This window comes from Mauremys mutica, chromosome 4 (genome assembly GCF_020497125.1).
Source record: "Mauremys mutica isolate MM-2020 ecotype Southern chromosome 4, ASM2049712v1, whole genome shotgun sequence".
Taxonomy (NCBI): Eukaryota; Metazoa; Chordata; order Testudines; family Geoemydidae; genus Mauremys; species Mauremys mutica.
This window is the reverse complement of record NC_059075.1, coordinates 142,701,578-142,717,058: the sequence shown is the minus strand read 5'-3', so window position 1 is coordinate 142,717,058 and position 15,481 is coordinate 142,701,578. Positions and strand designations below refer to the sequence as shown.

Genomic DNA, 15,481 nt, shown 5'->3' with positions numbered 1-15,481 from the left:
CATGCTGAGCAAGCAACTGAGAGTGCTTTCAGATAGCTTCCTTCCTTACCTGACCGAAAAAAGCATGTAAATAGTGAATTTAAGTAACTAATGTTTGTATATAATTAAATTGATTTAATATCTTTCTGCCGAATGATTGAATTGTAAGAACAATGAAAGATTAGACTCTGAGCTCTCTGGGGTTGGTTGGTTGTAGGGTGCCTAGCACAATGGGGCGCTGATCCCTCTCTAGAGTCCTTACGCTATGGCAAGAGAAGCATTAATAATGGCATCATGGTCTAATGGTCAGCGGACAGGCGTAGGCAAGAGGAACATCTGAGTTCTACTCCCAGCTCGGAAGCTGACTTCCACTATCCCCTCGGGCAAGTCATTTTACCTTTCTATGCATCAGTTTCCCCACAGAGATATTAATACTGATCTGTCAGAAGGGTGGCATTGGGGTGAGCTGGTACAGGCCTTTGAAGACAATAAGCTTTGTCAAAGTGCTGAGTGTTATTATGCATACACGGTACTGCAGCTCTTTTGGATTTCACATTCCCTATTTGGATTTGTTATTTGTGGTAGATAGGGCCCTCCTCATTGCAAAGCTAGGCTTTCAGTTTGTCTTAGCCACCGTCTGTGTCGCTCACGAAAGACCATTCAGCAGCAGCTTGAAACCCTCACCCAGTTAGGGGCTTACAGGAGACTAAGAACAGGTAGCATTCCTGCTGCTAGCGGATCATGGTTGGGGAGGCCAGGCTCTCAGCATCTAGGACAAAACTTCTCAGGAAGACAAGATTAAGCAAAAAACTTTCTGTGGGGTCCCTACTTTACTGCAAAGGTTTCTTGTGAAGTCAAAAGAGCGCATGCCCCCCCGCAACAACTAAATCACCACCTCAGGTCATTTTTCTTTTATGCAGCTTGAATACTTATCACTTGCCTGCCCCCAAAATTCACCCCAATGACTAACCCTGCCTGACACCGCCTGTCCTTGCTCCTAAAGACCCATCCTTTTTGTCTTGCCTGCTAGCAGCCAACCCTCTTTTAAAGGTTCTGAGCCCAACGCATCTCAGCTGTGCGTGATTCCAGCCCAGCTGGGAGTGCCTGCCTGAGCTGACTCTAAAGACTCTGCCAGGGAATTTTAACTCAAGAAACCCACCCTGCTGTCTGACTTAGAGAGTGAGCAATTTGGGGCAGTGTTTGTATGGTACCCTGATCCATGACTGGGATTCCTAGGTACTACCACAATACAAATAATGCAATTCGAATTCATAAAAGTCACAACCCCCTCAGAAAACAGGGCTTTTTCTTTTGAGGGGCTGCTGCTAATTCCCTCCAATCAAATCTCTCGTGCCAATGCTACATATTCCCCAGTAAAATCTACTTCACTTCTACTAATAGTGATGATTTATTAATAAATAAAATAATAATAATGTGCACATCTCCAGTGCCTTTTGTCCAAGCTGCTTTTCAAACAAAGGGCTAGAGCCTGTGAAATACCAGACACCACCAGCTCTCATTGAGAGCATAATGGCACTCAGCCCCTGCACAGAAGCCTTACCATACCACACTGCTAGGGAGCAGATGAACATCAGTTCTGTGTTAGCAAACTGAAGGCAGATATAGAGATGTTAGTAGAGCTGGGACCAAAACCCAGGAATCCTGGCCCTTACTACTATCAGTCTATTCAGTAACACCCCACAAAGCCAGTCATGGGCTGGTTTTTCCTGCTCCCTGTCTTCACTGTTTCACTTACGACCATTGTATGTTTTGTACCATTCCCAATCCAAGAGACAGGATCATAAAGCTACATAACACCTGATTCATGAATTATACCCCAGCCACTGGTTCCATTCTCGGTCTAAAAGGAGAATAACAAACTCCTTACTCCCAAGCAAATCACCCCCTTCTTGGAGGCAGTAGGGTTTAGGATGAAATTTTTTGTAGCATTGCCATTCTGAGCCTTCAAAAATCATGACTTTTTTGAAAAATAATAAATTGTGGGTTCTTTTTCCTTGCCTTCTGTTTTCTGGGTCTTTAGGTCACACTCTGGTCATGTTTCCAAGCTCTTCTCCACAACCACAAAGGGCTACATACTTACTTCTTTTTAAAATGGAAGCTGAGATTCTGACCTGAATCCAGGAGCTAGGGCTTTAAGGAAAACACCAACTCCCAAGACTCATGATAAAAACATGAGAGTTGGCAACACTGGAATTGTCACCTTTCCCTCACCTCCTCCCCTGTACAATCTGACATGGTTGTTCTCCTAATCCCTATGATTTCAAGCCTGATTCTTCCTCTGGTTGTTTAGGGATCTAGTGATGATGAGCAGCACATCAGTAAATCCACCTCGCTGATCGAAAGCCAACATCACCACCTGCTGCACTGCCTGGAAAAAACAACTGTAAGTAGCAACAGGACCCTTTCTAAATCTGATTAAATCCTTTCCTCCTGGGTGCAGGCTTCCTTTGGAAAGGACATGGGTGCAGTATGTTCCTCTAAACCAATGCATGCGCTCACAAACACACATCCCCAGTGGGGATAAAAATATGTGTCAGAGAAGTGATGGGTCCTGAATCTCAGAAGTTCCCTGGAATATGCCGCACGGAGAGAGATTCACTTTCTTTTTGTGAATTGCTTAACAAATAAGCATTGTGCAAAATGCTAACAGTGTAAATCTGTGTAAAAGGACAAAGGGGTTGATTGCCCTGTGCAGGCATTTACACCAGTGCACAGTCAGTGCAAATCACTCGCTTTCTAATTGGGTAGCATTTCACTGCCTCCTTGCACTTACTTCGCAACTGGCGCAAATGCTAATACAGACTGCAGGGCAAGCAGCCACTGCGGAGCAGAGAAGCAGCCTGTAATGACCAAAGAGACAGACTTGCGGGCATAGGCTTTAACCATGGTTTCTGAACTAGGGCTAAATTCAGTTTGTCCTCAGCTACACTGGCAGTTAAAGTGCATATATCACGGGTCCCTCTGAACCCACTGCTCACACCCACTACTAATGATGTATAGGATTGCTGGCATGAAGAGAGCTACCGTGGGAAGCTGATGCCAGCAAATTCTAAGCCACATGTATTCCCTACCACAAATAGGCCAGAGAAAACAACTGGGCCATTTAAAGGGAGAAGATGAGCCTTTTTAATGTGATTTAGTGACACCACGCATGTCTTTCCTGACAAGCCTCAGTTAAAGGAACACGTAGTTCATCTGGAGGCCAGTCAAGTAGATTCTACTATAATGACGTTTCACTCATGCACTGCATGGTGCTGGAGTAAGCCCCTAGGAAGTGCTATTTTTTAATTTTTAAAATAGTTCTGTAAGCAGAAGTCCCTGGGAAAATTGCAAACAGATCTTTATCTCATGTACATTTCATTTCCAGCTTTATATTCACAGGTGATTTGTGGTAAAGGGAGATATTATCTATATTGTATATCATGGCTCATTCTGGAAAGACACCAATGGGTTAAGACCTGATAAGATGTATCCCTTTCCTTATCTGCATCCACCATCAGATAGACCTTTGATTTCTGACCTGCAGACATAGTCTCAATTTCATAGTTTGGTTCCTAGCAGGATAACACCATGTAGGTTTCAAAGAGCACATTGGAAGAAGACTACTGGTTAAATACCTATAGCAATGAAATCCCGCAGGTCCTGAAACTCATCATGATGAATTATGAAGCTAATCATTCCAGTGCTGATGCACTATATCAGTGACTGTTGGTTTCATTTTATAGTATAAATAGGGTGACCAGACAGCAAATGTGAAAAATCGAGACGGGGGTGGGGAGTAATAGGAGCCTATATAAGAAAAAGACCCAAAAATCGGGACTGACCCTATAAAATCAGGACATCTGGTCACCCTAAGTATAAATCCGAGCTTGCCTGTCTTTCTGATAACTCTGTATGTTACATTACAAGTAGATATTTCACAACCTGACTCTTCAATTGTTTAGAATTCTGTACTTATCCTTAAGCTTTAAATAGTATATTTCAAATATGGCTCATATCATGTGATTGTTACTACTGTTTACAAAGTGCCATAAATTTGCCTGGTATTTTACAGAAAATCAAAAGATAAGATTCCTGTCCCAAAGCATGTCTGGATCCTGCAAAGTCTTCCACATATGCTTAACTTTACACACTGTGAGGCGTTCCACTGACTGTCAGTGGGTAAAGTTAAGCAAATCTGTAAATCGTTGCAAGGCTCAGGCCTACATTAGACAATCTTCAGGACAGATGATGATAGCCTCACTCCAGAACTGTACTTTTCTCCACAAGTACTCCCACTGATTTCAGTATTTGTGGTATAAATTGCAGCGTAAGGTGAGAGCTGTCTGGCCCAAAATGAGTTATAACAACAGACAATTGGATCCAAGGGACAGCAGCAGAGAGAGGAGAATGCAGGGCAGAAGATTTTCCTTGTATTTTCTCTTGTATTTTGCATTTCTCAATTTATTTTGGCCGAGATGCCAGTACAGAGTTAGGAACAGGAATATAGAGGTGTTCCTGCATTGACTAAAACCAAAGAGAGCCACAAAACAAATGAGGTGAACTGTCCTGCCGTTGCATTGAGATATTTGTATCAGCTGTTGAAAATTTTCTGAATTTTGATTTTTGGACCAAAAATGTCATTGCAATTTTGAATTTGGATTCAATTTGGAGAATTTGGAGAATTTGGAGAAAAAAAATCCACAAAATATTTGCTGCATTTTCCCCACATTTCCAGCCTGCCCCAACCAGGATGAGATTGCCAGCAGTGTTGTCACATATTTGCGAATCACAGTTAGAGCTGATCAAATCATGAATATAACTATTTGAAAATAAGGTAGTTGATGAATGACAGTGTAACCCACACACCTCTTGGGTGTGGTGTTCTGTCCCTTCTAGTGGCGCTGAGCCCATACAGAGAGAAAGAGAGATGTTTGAGTCTGCTCTACAGCCTTAGCTATCAGCCAGTTGGTTTGAGGCTCATACACTAAGTTCCAGAGGCCCCAGGTTCAATCTCACCTGCCCCCAACTGGGGTCTGTTGGTGTTACAACAGCATAAAAAATAATAATAATTTTGTCTTCAAAAAATGCATAGAGCTGTTTGATTAATGAAAACAGTTAATTCTGAACACATTATTTGTTGGATAATGGGGAAACAGAGAAGATAATAAACAACTTGAACAATTTACCAAGTGTCAAGCTGGATTCTTCATCACTGGCACTTTTTAAATCTAGATTGGGTAATTTTTTTTAAAGATCCGCTCTAGTTCAAAAGGAATTATTCTGGGGAAGTTCTATGGCCTGTGTTATGTAGGAAGCCAGACTAAATTATCACAATTGTCCCATCTGGCCGTGGAATCTCTGAATTGTTGAACAAACTCTTCACAGTAGTCATATAATCAGCTCTAACGATGCAAACACCACCAAGATTTCATTTAAGGTGGGTTTATTTTGATTGTGGTTTTTTGGCTCTCTGTGACTCTACTCAGCATTAAGTGGCTGTTCAGTTCTTAAAATCTGAGTGCTGCTGACCTGGAGTATCAAAGTTTTCAAAAAAGAGATTGTCATTCCAGGAGTTAGATGAAGCATGTTTAGATTGTGGTTCTCAATGCATTAGTCAAAACAGTTCAATCAATTTTTGTGTTGAAATTCCTGTACTTCCTTGGCATTCTTAATCTATTAAGATATTATGCAAAAATGTCAAATAGCAGCATATGAATTCTTAAACACTGAAGAGTCATTTTGCAATGTTTCAAAGTTGCAGGTGGAATGGAATGAGGAATGATCCATGTGCCATGGTTACCAACATGTTTCAAAGGGCAAATCACCTTTCCTTAAACTAGACAGAGGGATTTTAAAAGTACATTCTTTATTTTCACAGTATCTGCAGTTGTCACTAGAATAAAGTCCTACAATTTAACAGCTGTGAATGGCCCTCAAATCTGGTGTGTTAAAAGACAAAAGTGGCCTTGAGATGCTTCCGACAATCATAACAAAAAATTCTTTGCTATGTTAACACAAGGTTTTTCAGCTCTGTTCCCTACCCCTGACATTCATATCCTATGCTTTCGCTGGCTGCTGCCTGGGCTGAGCCACATCCTTCAGCCAAAACCTTCCTTCTATATTTCCACAAAGGGCAACCAAAACACAGTCCCATTGCTTGGGTAACCCCTGATCTAGTCACCATACAATCCCAATTGGGCAAGCGCTGATTCAGTGGCTGAGAATTTGTTTTATCCTCTGCTTCTGGCTCTCAATAAATAAATAAAATAAAAAATGAACAACAGCTGTAAATGGCCTTGCCCTTCCACTCTCTTTTAGAAAGAGAAAACAAACAATTAAAGTGCAAGGTTCCAGAACACTATGTTAAGAAAGAAAGAAAAATCTGATTTAGCAAATTTGTTTACTAAAGGAAAGGCTCAATTGCCCATTCAAACTTGGGGTGCCAGGTGGAATGCTGAGATTGAATGGATGGAATGCTGGGACTAAACTTTGGAATGCGGGAATGGACAATCAATCGTGTTTTTATCTTTTGTTGGCATGTTGTCCTGTAGGGATTGTCCTATCTTGTGGATGATCCCCTGTTATCTGTACGAACTTCCACCATCAAGGTATTTCCTTTTTAATTCAATCTGTTTTCTACAATCTCTGTGACACGTCCAGAGTGTTTGTCTCCTTTCTTGTTATTGGTCCTGTTCTTGGGAGTTTGTGCATGTGGTTCATTTTTGCTAACTGATGCCTTTGTTTGCTCTAAGACTTAGTATCTGTGCCGATGAAAATTGATGGTTGCCTTATCTCCAGTTCCCCCCTCCTTCCTTTCCAGTTCCGATAGGGAAAAAGCAAAATGTGTATATTAGGCATCTATGAATGTTTATGTATGCGCCTAGGTGTGTATATACTTTGGCTTTTCCCTACACTGTACTCTACTCATTGGTGCAAGAGGCACTGAAATTTTCCATTCAACTTTAAAGCTCTAGGCTACCCAACTTTGCAGTTCTAGGCTACCCAACTTTGCAGTTCTAGGCTCCCCTTTATCATCATTTCCCTCCCCCTAACTCTTCCCATTGGCAGCTTCCACCTTGACTCCTTTACTTCTGCCACAAATAACTCAGCTGCCAGCCCAGCTTTGAATGGAACTGTAGGTGTGACATACCGTCAGGGATCGGCTTAACCAGCACACCATACCTAACCTTTCCAACTTGCTGACCAACTGGTCCTGCTGACATAAACAGTACACATCACAGCCTTATCCCCAAACACAAAGAAGACAGTGAGCCTGACTCTCCTTTCTATACAGGTTTATAACAGTGAGGCACCACAGACTTCACCAGACTCACTTCAGGGATACAGATGTGTAAGTGAAAGGAAAAATCAGGCCCAAACTATTTATGGCTATGGAATGTGTAAGCCAGCTGGTCCTGACAGGCTGTTATGCCTCTGCCATAGCTTCTCTTATTCCCATGTTGTTGTGGGGGAGCAAACACGTTCTCTTGGTTGCAGTGAGTAATGGGATGAAGTCATCTCTTTCCTGGTTGTTGTTTGCATTTTTAAATCTGGGACCTGTCTAGTGCAAGCTGTTTCAGGCATAGGGGCAGAGAGCCGAGGGGCTGACCTGGCCCACAAGAATAGCAAAAGGTGTTCTGGAAAACGAACCACCTTATGGTAGCTACTGGTGAGAGTGACACTGTTGTTCTTTTCCCTGCCAGAACCATGAGTTCATAGATGAGCAGCTGTTTGAGCAGAACTGCATGGATAACTCAATGCAGAATTACCCCTCCACTCGCAGCCCCTCATTGTCGAGTAACAATGGCGGGTCAACCTCCTGTTGTTCTCGACGCAACAAGAAGACGACTCATCTTCCCAACTCCAACGTGCCAGCAACTCGCCTGCGGAGCATGCAGGAGCTAAGCACGATACACATCCAATGCAGCGAACAGCCATCACTTACAACAAGGTACAGTGAGCAGGCCCTGGGTCCTGACTGCTACATGCAAATCTGCTAAGGGTAATGTCCATCTGAGATGAGTTTAGACCAGTTTCTACCCCCTCAGCCCAGGAGAAATGGGTCCCACCTGGGACTATCTAAGTTCCAGTTCTACTACTATGGTCCCGGGAGAGGTGGCTCCTGGCTGCTCTGTGCAACTCCTGTGGACTTAGCCCAGAGGAAGTTGACCCAAGCTTAGCTCTTTTCCAGCCAGTTTGGACCCAAGAGATGTGACTCCCAGCTGAGGCTCCCATTGATTCAGCCTCAGCTGTAACCAGATTGCTACAGCTCATGCAGTACCATTCCTGCAGCCCAGCAGGCAGCAATATCCAGCTCAGCACAGCTCTTATTTGGTTGACCAGCAGGAGGCAGCTCTCAGTTTCTACCAACTTGGCCAGCCTCATGTCTCGGTCATGAGCAATGCCAGACGGCATTGGTTCCAGGCAATCTGTATGTGCTGCATAAAGTACAGAACCTTCTTCACACTGCACCCCTATGCTGACTTAGCCTGCCAGGGAAACTGACTTCTTTGAGTTAATTGTCCACCTCTGACCAAAGGGTAAGAGCATCCGAGGTGGGAAGAGAAGAGGATTTTCAAAATGGGTTGAGTTGTGCTAATCTAATGTGCGATTAGTAACATAAGTGAAGAAAGGTCTCTCTTTCAATATTGGATTTTCAAATTGATTCTCCTTTTAAAAATAATTTAGTGCATAATCAAGGCATCACCATCACTGTAGTTGAATGAACTTCTGAAGTCCTCTCCCTGTGCCCAGCCAAACATCTTGTGCATTAGGGAGATTTGGAAAAGGAGAGGAAGCAAAGTCTTGCATTTGAAACAGTAACTCCAGCCCTCCCCCTGATTCCAAAGTGTACGGGAACCATTTTACCCACAGCAGAAATGCAGCTGCCTCTGGGGCAAGGAGGATGCAGCTATTCTGCACCAGTGACATGATTCCGCAAGGTGTTTAAATGAAGAATAATGTATCAGATGGGAATGAGAAAGGGAATAGCGTGTGAGTTCATTCTCTTTGGCCCTTTCAACATTAGCTCAGTATTTCCCAAAGGGTGGGGGTACCCCCTTGGTGGACAGGAAGGATAAAACTGGAGGAAAGGACAAGCCTCTCAGTTGTTTCCTACAATCTTCCATTTAAAAAAAGTACATGTCCAGCTATTATGGTTTTAAAGAAACCCTTGAAAAGGTTACCCAAGTGTAATCAACATCTGCCTGAGTCTGCAGCAAGCCTGAAACAATAGCTCTAAAGAGTATGAACTGCTCTGTTCATTTCAGTGGGTGCTAAAACCAATTCCAATTATGACATTTTAAATGTCAAAACTGTTACCAGATGAGCAGTGACATAGCTATGATGATCTGCACCCTCTACTGCGAGCAGCCACTCCTGGTGGGTTGGGCTTTAAGAACACATGGAGAGGTTGCAGTGGGAAAGAGGGACGGGGATTCTTTTAATTTTCCTGAAGCAAAGCTCAGTTTTCTAAGGTTTTGGAAACTCTGCCTTAGCCTCTTCAGCTGCGACTGTGGCTACTCTAGAGAGCTTACAGTAGCAGAACTGCACTGATGCAGCAGCACCACTGGAAGCTCTCTAGTGTAGCTGCTCTCCAGGCAACTTAATTAATCCACCCCCAGCAAGCGGTGGCAGCTATGTCAACATGAGAAGCTCTCCCACCGGCAGAGCACTGTCCACACCAGTGGTTAGGTCAGTGTAACTTATGTTGCTCAGAGGGATGGTTTGTTCACATCCGTGAGTGACCTGTTACACCGACACAAGTGGTAACGTAGACAGTCCGGGTGGGGTTAGTGGTTTACCGACACTGGATGGATTATTACAACAATCTGTAACTTACTAACCCCACCCCTTTATTTTCCTATAACTGCAGATGTGTTGTAACAGGCCGCTCTACTTTGAGTAGTCCCTTACAATATGTGCTAACTACTTATGCTAAACAAGCTGTTGCACCTTGTATTTAGCGGTGGCGCTGGGAGTACCTTTCCCAGGCCTGATGCAGAGCTCGGTGCGGCTGAAAGCTCGTCTCTCTTGCCACCAGAAGTTGGTCCAATAAGATACATTACGTGACCCACCTTGTCGCACAGAAGTACCCAGACACTTGAGACATCAGGACAGAGCCTCTTGGTGAGTCAACCTGTAATAACAGCAGTGACTTTCCAACAGGGAGCCCTTTATATTTTGAAAGGAGAAGCCCTGTGTTTAAAGCAAGCCTGTCGGGCTGGTAACAGAGGACTCCTGCAGCTATGCAGATGCACAGAAAACAGACCTATCATTTTCCCTCGGTAATTAATTATAGGATGCAACTGATGCAGATCTAATAGGAATGCTCCCAGCTGCCAAATCCTCAAGACTAGTGCAGGGGAAACAAGTAGAAAAGATAAAGGGATGGAGGCTTTGAAAGGAGAAATAAAACTGCACTGAAGTTTAAGCCTGTGGTCAGAGAGACCCTTGTGGGCTCATAAGACTTTGGACCTGGTTTGCCTCTCACTTACACCAGGTTTACACCACTATACCCTGTTGGGTCCAGTGGAGTTACAGCTGATTTCCACCAATAATGAGAACAGAATCAGGTGCAATCAGCTGCTAAAGGAAGCAAACCAAGAAATAGTATACAGGGCCAGATTCTCATCTGGCATCAATGGCCTAGCTCCATTGTAATCAATGGACTTCCACAGATTTACAGCAACTAAGGATCCAGCACCACGACGCTCTGCATTACATATTTTCTTTACTGAGTGCTGAGGGGGCGAAAGGCTTCTAAGCAGTAGGAGAGGGTGAGCTCTGACTTGTGCTATAACCACCTTTGAGCTGCTACCTCACTTTCATTCATTATAGTCACGGGCGCTGCTGAAAGCGGAGATGACCATCCCCCACAGCTGCACTCACCCCCACCTCCACACTGTTTGGGGGGGGCTTCTGTTGTGCAGGCCCTCGCCCACCCCATGCCCATGCCTGTGTGTATCAGTCGAAGCATCCCCGTCCATTGCTGTATTCTCCCATTGAAGCTGATTTGATTGTTAAGCTTTATTTTATTTTTTGGGTTGTGAGACGCTCCAGTGAGTTTTTAATCACAATTCTCGGAGGCCCCCGGTGCCTACGCTGAGATGAGAGAAACGCAAACTCACTGCATGAGTCACTGGACACACAAGCATTGCGCAATGCATTAGAAAGGTGCGTAGAACACACAAAAAGACGGGCACACCCCAGCAGGGAAGAGACTGGTTAATTCAGCAGACATAACAGAGCCTGAAGCAAGCTGCCTGAAGCTAACAAAAGGCCACGCTGAGGGATGTTTTCGTTAGCAAACCCCTTACCTGCTCATTGCTGTGAAATAGCTGCAGCCAGCGCTGGGCCCTCCATTGGAAGGCGCTTTGGAGTTCCATCTACCCAGTAATTAGTCACTGAAAAACACCCCCATTTCCTTCAAGGAAAAAAATACTGGGTTGAATCTAAATAACCAGAGGGGCGATTAAGCAGACTTGGTATTAACAGGAATATAGGAACTGGCATACTGAACCCAATCAATAGTAACATCTGGCCCAGTATCTCATCTCCAACAGTGGCCAGCACCAGAGGAAGGTACAAGAAACCCTGAGAAGTCAAAGAAATAACCTGTCCACAGGCAAAGTTGCATACCAAACAGGGGGCAGTTAACAAAGGTTGGTGTTAATCAAGGGACAATAAAGGATGTCCAGTGGTAATCAGGGTCTAGGGGCATTGTTTGGTGATTTCTGCTGTAGCTGGTTTTCAGCACCCTTCCTTCAGAGGCATACAACACCATGGAGGAGCAGTTGCCTTTGTTACTGACTCTTGTTTTAAAAAAAAAAATCCTTTTTGTTTTCTAGTCGTTCCAGTCTCAATATGAAATCAGACGACGGGCTGAGACCGAACTGCAAAACCTCCCACCTCACGACAGCCATCATCAGTATTCCTACCCCACCGGCACTAACACCAGAAGGAGACAGCAGGCCCCCACCGATCAACCCTCACCCCACTATGAACATTTCCACCACATGCAGCAACGTAGTCAAGGTCTCTGCTTTGTAAGGTGGTGTCGTTCGAAGGAAGCAGCTGGAATGCCGGCGTCTCTCCCCCTCCACACCGTCATGTTCCTTTCTTGCTGCAAATTGTGCCTGGATGGACCAACCTGACATTTCGTCATAGAATTAGCAATGGAGACCTAACGAGGCAGCTTTCTTCAAACTTGCATTCATGCCATGGACTGAGAATAGATGAGGAGCGGGAGGACGAAGTGGGTTGGAGAAAGGGTCTGTGTGTGCACGTGCCCGCGGAGAGCCTTGTTCCAGGATATGAAGCAGAAAATTGTTTCTAGAGGCTAGAGAAAAAGAACCGTCATGGCAACAAGAAAGTCAATAAAGAAACAAATATAACACTGTGTATCTCGGCACCTTTTTAAAGGTTTTTAATGGATAATATTTATTCACGTGGAAATGACTGAAAAAGGTGAAAAAAAAACAATGGATTTTGTGATTTTTTTTCTTCATGGAGCAGAATCTTTAATCAACCAAAATTACACATTTTTTTTCTTTTATAGAGAAAGATTTCGACAAAGAAGACAGCTGTCACAGAAATCTATTCCCGTTTGCGCGCGCGCGCGTGTGTATATATGTATGTGTGAAAGAGAACCACATGGAAACGACACACAAAAGTCTGAGCACATTTTCTGGATTTGGTGCACAGTGTCAAACTGATTGCACAAGCACAGTGGCACACGTGCGCGCGCACACGCCCCCACACACAAATAAATCTTTCACCCTGGATGGCATTCTTTACTTAGATGATTTTGTAACCGCCTTTTAAGTCAATACAGTGCCACTGCAAACAGTGTGTTTGTCTGCTAATTATTGTCTGTGAAAACATATTTGTGGAAAAAAAAAAAAAGACAGGCTTTAGTAGTGTTAGTCCCACATGGATTTCTGCTTTCTCTTTTTGTTATCACTTACTTGTAAAGAGTGTGGCTAGACTACCAGTTCTGTATTTTTAAAAGGAAAAAAAAAATGTAGGAAACCTTTTTTAAAACCTGTACACACACGTGGCAAAGAATGTGAAAGCACCAAACTCAACTGCACCAGATCATCAGAAATAGGATAAAATGTAACCTGTCATCTATGCCCATGCTTTTTTATTTTTATATACATGCTAATATTGGACATGCAACCCATTGTAAATCGTAGCCAAGTAGTGTCTGGATCTGTACTTAATACAATTAAACCTGGAGCCAACCATTCAGCATGGACTGAGAGGGTGTTTGGCTTTTTAACACAGTCCTGTGGCTCCTATTGGCTTACTGATGGCATCTGGGTTGCACTGATGTGCAAGTTTAGCAACTTTTGTCCTCCCCTCCCAGCACAGGGGCCACAGTATGCAGGGGGAGGGATACTGGGGTTTGGAATACATGGGATATGTTGTGGAACAGACAGCCCTTTACTTTGCAATTCTATTCTTCGTCTGGGAAAAGTCACACACTTTTAGTCAACCAAAAACTGTAACTCTGTGTGGTACTGCCGAGCTTAATACATCTGACTAGTTCTACGGTGAATACTGACTGTTCTCCCTGAGATCTTTCTAGTAACAATATGGTCTTGAAATACAAGGACCCGACACTGTTTCCTTTATATATGACCGTTCTCCACTTGGAAAAATAAGTGAGAAATAATTGCTTATGCTCCTGCTACACATTCCTCAGACCACCTTTCATTATGACTGCAAATCGTTAGCGACAGCATCTACCAATCCAACATAGTACATGCCATCCACAGACAGCATAACATAGTATTAATTAGCACATCCAAATGCCTCAATCAGGCCGAGAGCCATGTTGTGCGAGGTGCTGAACACACACCTACATGGCCCCAAACAGCTTACCGTCCAATAGATAGCTAGGAGTCATTTCACACTTCCCTTCTCTCAACAGTAAATAGTAACTGTACTAGCACAGCACTATCTGCCACACCACTGGAAGCATAACCCTGGGTGATACAAACGGATGGGGATTTTTTGCCTCTCTCAAAATACATACTGATGTTATATGACTTTAACTTATGCACTATCAATCCACCTTGTCAACATTCCTACCTTATTACTTGGTATCATGTGGACTCAGATAGTTGTTGTGATAACCCAGTAACCTACATAGAAACTTATCCCATTCAAGGAATGATGAAGCTACAGCTAAACATTCAGTAATGTCAAACTAATGCCCCTTTTCTCCAGCTCTGGATAGTATATTCTCCAGCACTAGGTCCAGTCCATTTTTAAATCACTTTGGTGCAGTGGTTTCTTTGCTACTTTCCTTGGGAGGTTATTCTGTAATTTAAAAGATTTTACCATTAGCAATTTTTCTTGGTGCTTAATTTAATCGTTCCTTTGCTTCATTTAGTCCAGTGGTCCCCAACCTTTTCGTCTGGCGGGCGCCAGACGAAGGACCACTGTGGCGGTGGAGCACCCTCCAAAATGCCGCCGAATTTCAGTGGCGACGCCTCTCGATGACGCCACTTGCCGTCAACAAGCGATGTCATCGAGAGGTGTTCCCGCCAAAATTCAGGAGCAACGCCTCTTGATGATGTCACTTATCGACGGCAAGCGGCGTCATCGAGAGGTGTCCCCACCGAAATTCGAGGGGGCGATGCCTCTCGATGACATCACTTGTTGGCGACAAGCGTCGTCATCAAGAGGCGTCCCCGCCGAAATGCCGCTGAAATTCGGTGGGTGCTCTCCCGGGGTCCAGGACGCGGGCGCATTAAGATGCCCCCGTGGGCACCGTGTTGGGGACCACTGATTTAGTCTATTACGCCTCATCATAAACCTCCTGCCCTATCGAACATCTTCAGGCCTAAACAAAGCCTGATTCTCCATTGCCTTGCACCTTATGCCCTCATTTAGATCAGTGCAAAGTAAGGCTAAAATGCTACCATGCTGGCTGGGAATGTATTACTCCCACTGTGCGCTCAATTTGCATGGATTTAAATGGACCAGCTAGAGGGTGACAAAGAGCCAAGTGCTTGCCGTGTATTCTCAGCTCTGCCCTTCTCTTCCCTGACTTGCTGTGGAGTCTTAAACAAGTCTCTTCATCTCTATGTGCCTCAGTTTCCCCATCTATTAAATGGAAATGACGACACCCACCTATGGAAAGCACTTTGTGTACAGTGAATTATTATTAATCAAGGTATTTCCTGGACATTCACAATTTTTGTCAGGGACATAAAGAAACAAACAGGAAAAACAGTGATTGCGGTTCCTCTCTTTAGCTATTTGGCTCAGGTTGCCAGGGTAGCCCTGCCCTTTGCTATGTTCTGCATAGGAGAAGTTATTTTTCTGCTTAATCAAAAGCATGTAGCAGAACATTTCTATCATTACTTTAGCAAGTGCTGCCACATGTAATCACTAGCTTGGCAAAGTTCCTTGTGAAGAGAAGGGGGTGGTCAAAAAGGGTTGATTTCAATAGTTTAAGACAAAAATAACATTTATAATGGAG

At 43.9% G+C, this 15,481-nt stretch overlaps 1 protein-coding gene across 3 annotated transcripts in view; it reads left to right on the top strand.

The window, feature by feature from the left end:
- KCND3 (potassium voltage-gated channel subfamily D member 3) overlaps positions 1 to 14,459 on the top strand; it is a 245,437-nt gene extending 230,978 nt beyond the window's left edge. Inside the window, exons 6-10 of one of the 3 annotated variants that reach the window (XM_045016726.1) lie at positions 2,291 to 2,383; positions 6,534 to 6,590; positions 7,277 to 7,333; positions 7,686 to 7,933; positions 11,832 to 14,459. In XM_045016726.1, coding sequence (XP_044872661.1) covers positions 2,291 to 2,383; positions 6,534 to 6,590; positions 7,277 to 7,333; positions 7,686 to 7,933; positions 11,832 to 12,033 — 657 coding nt within the window. In that variant the 3' untranslated portion in view covers positions 12,034 to 14,459. The remainder of the gene's footprint in view (positions 1 to 2,290; positions 2,384 to 6,533; positions 6,591 to 7,276; positions 7,334 to 7,685; positions 7,934 to 11,831) is intronic. The other 2 variants (XM_045016727.1, XM_045016728.1) reach the window with 2 other exon arrangements.
- Positions 14,460 to 15,481: the final 1,022 nt, after the last annotated feature.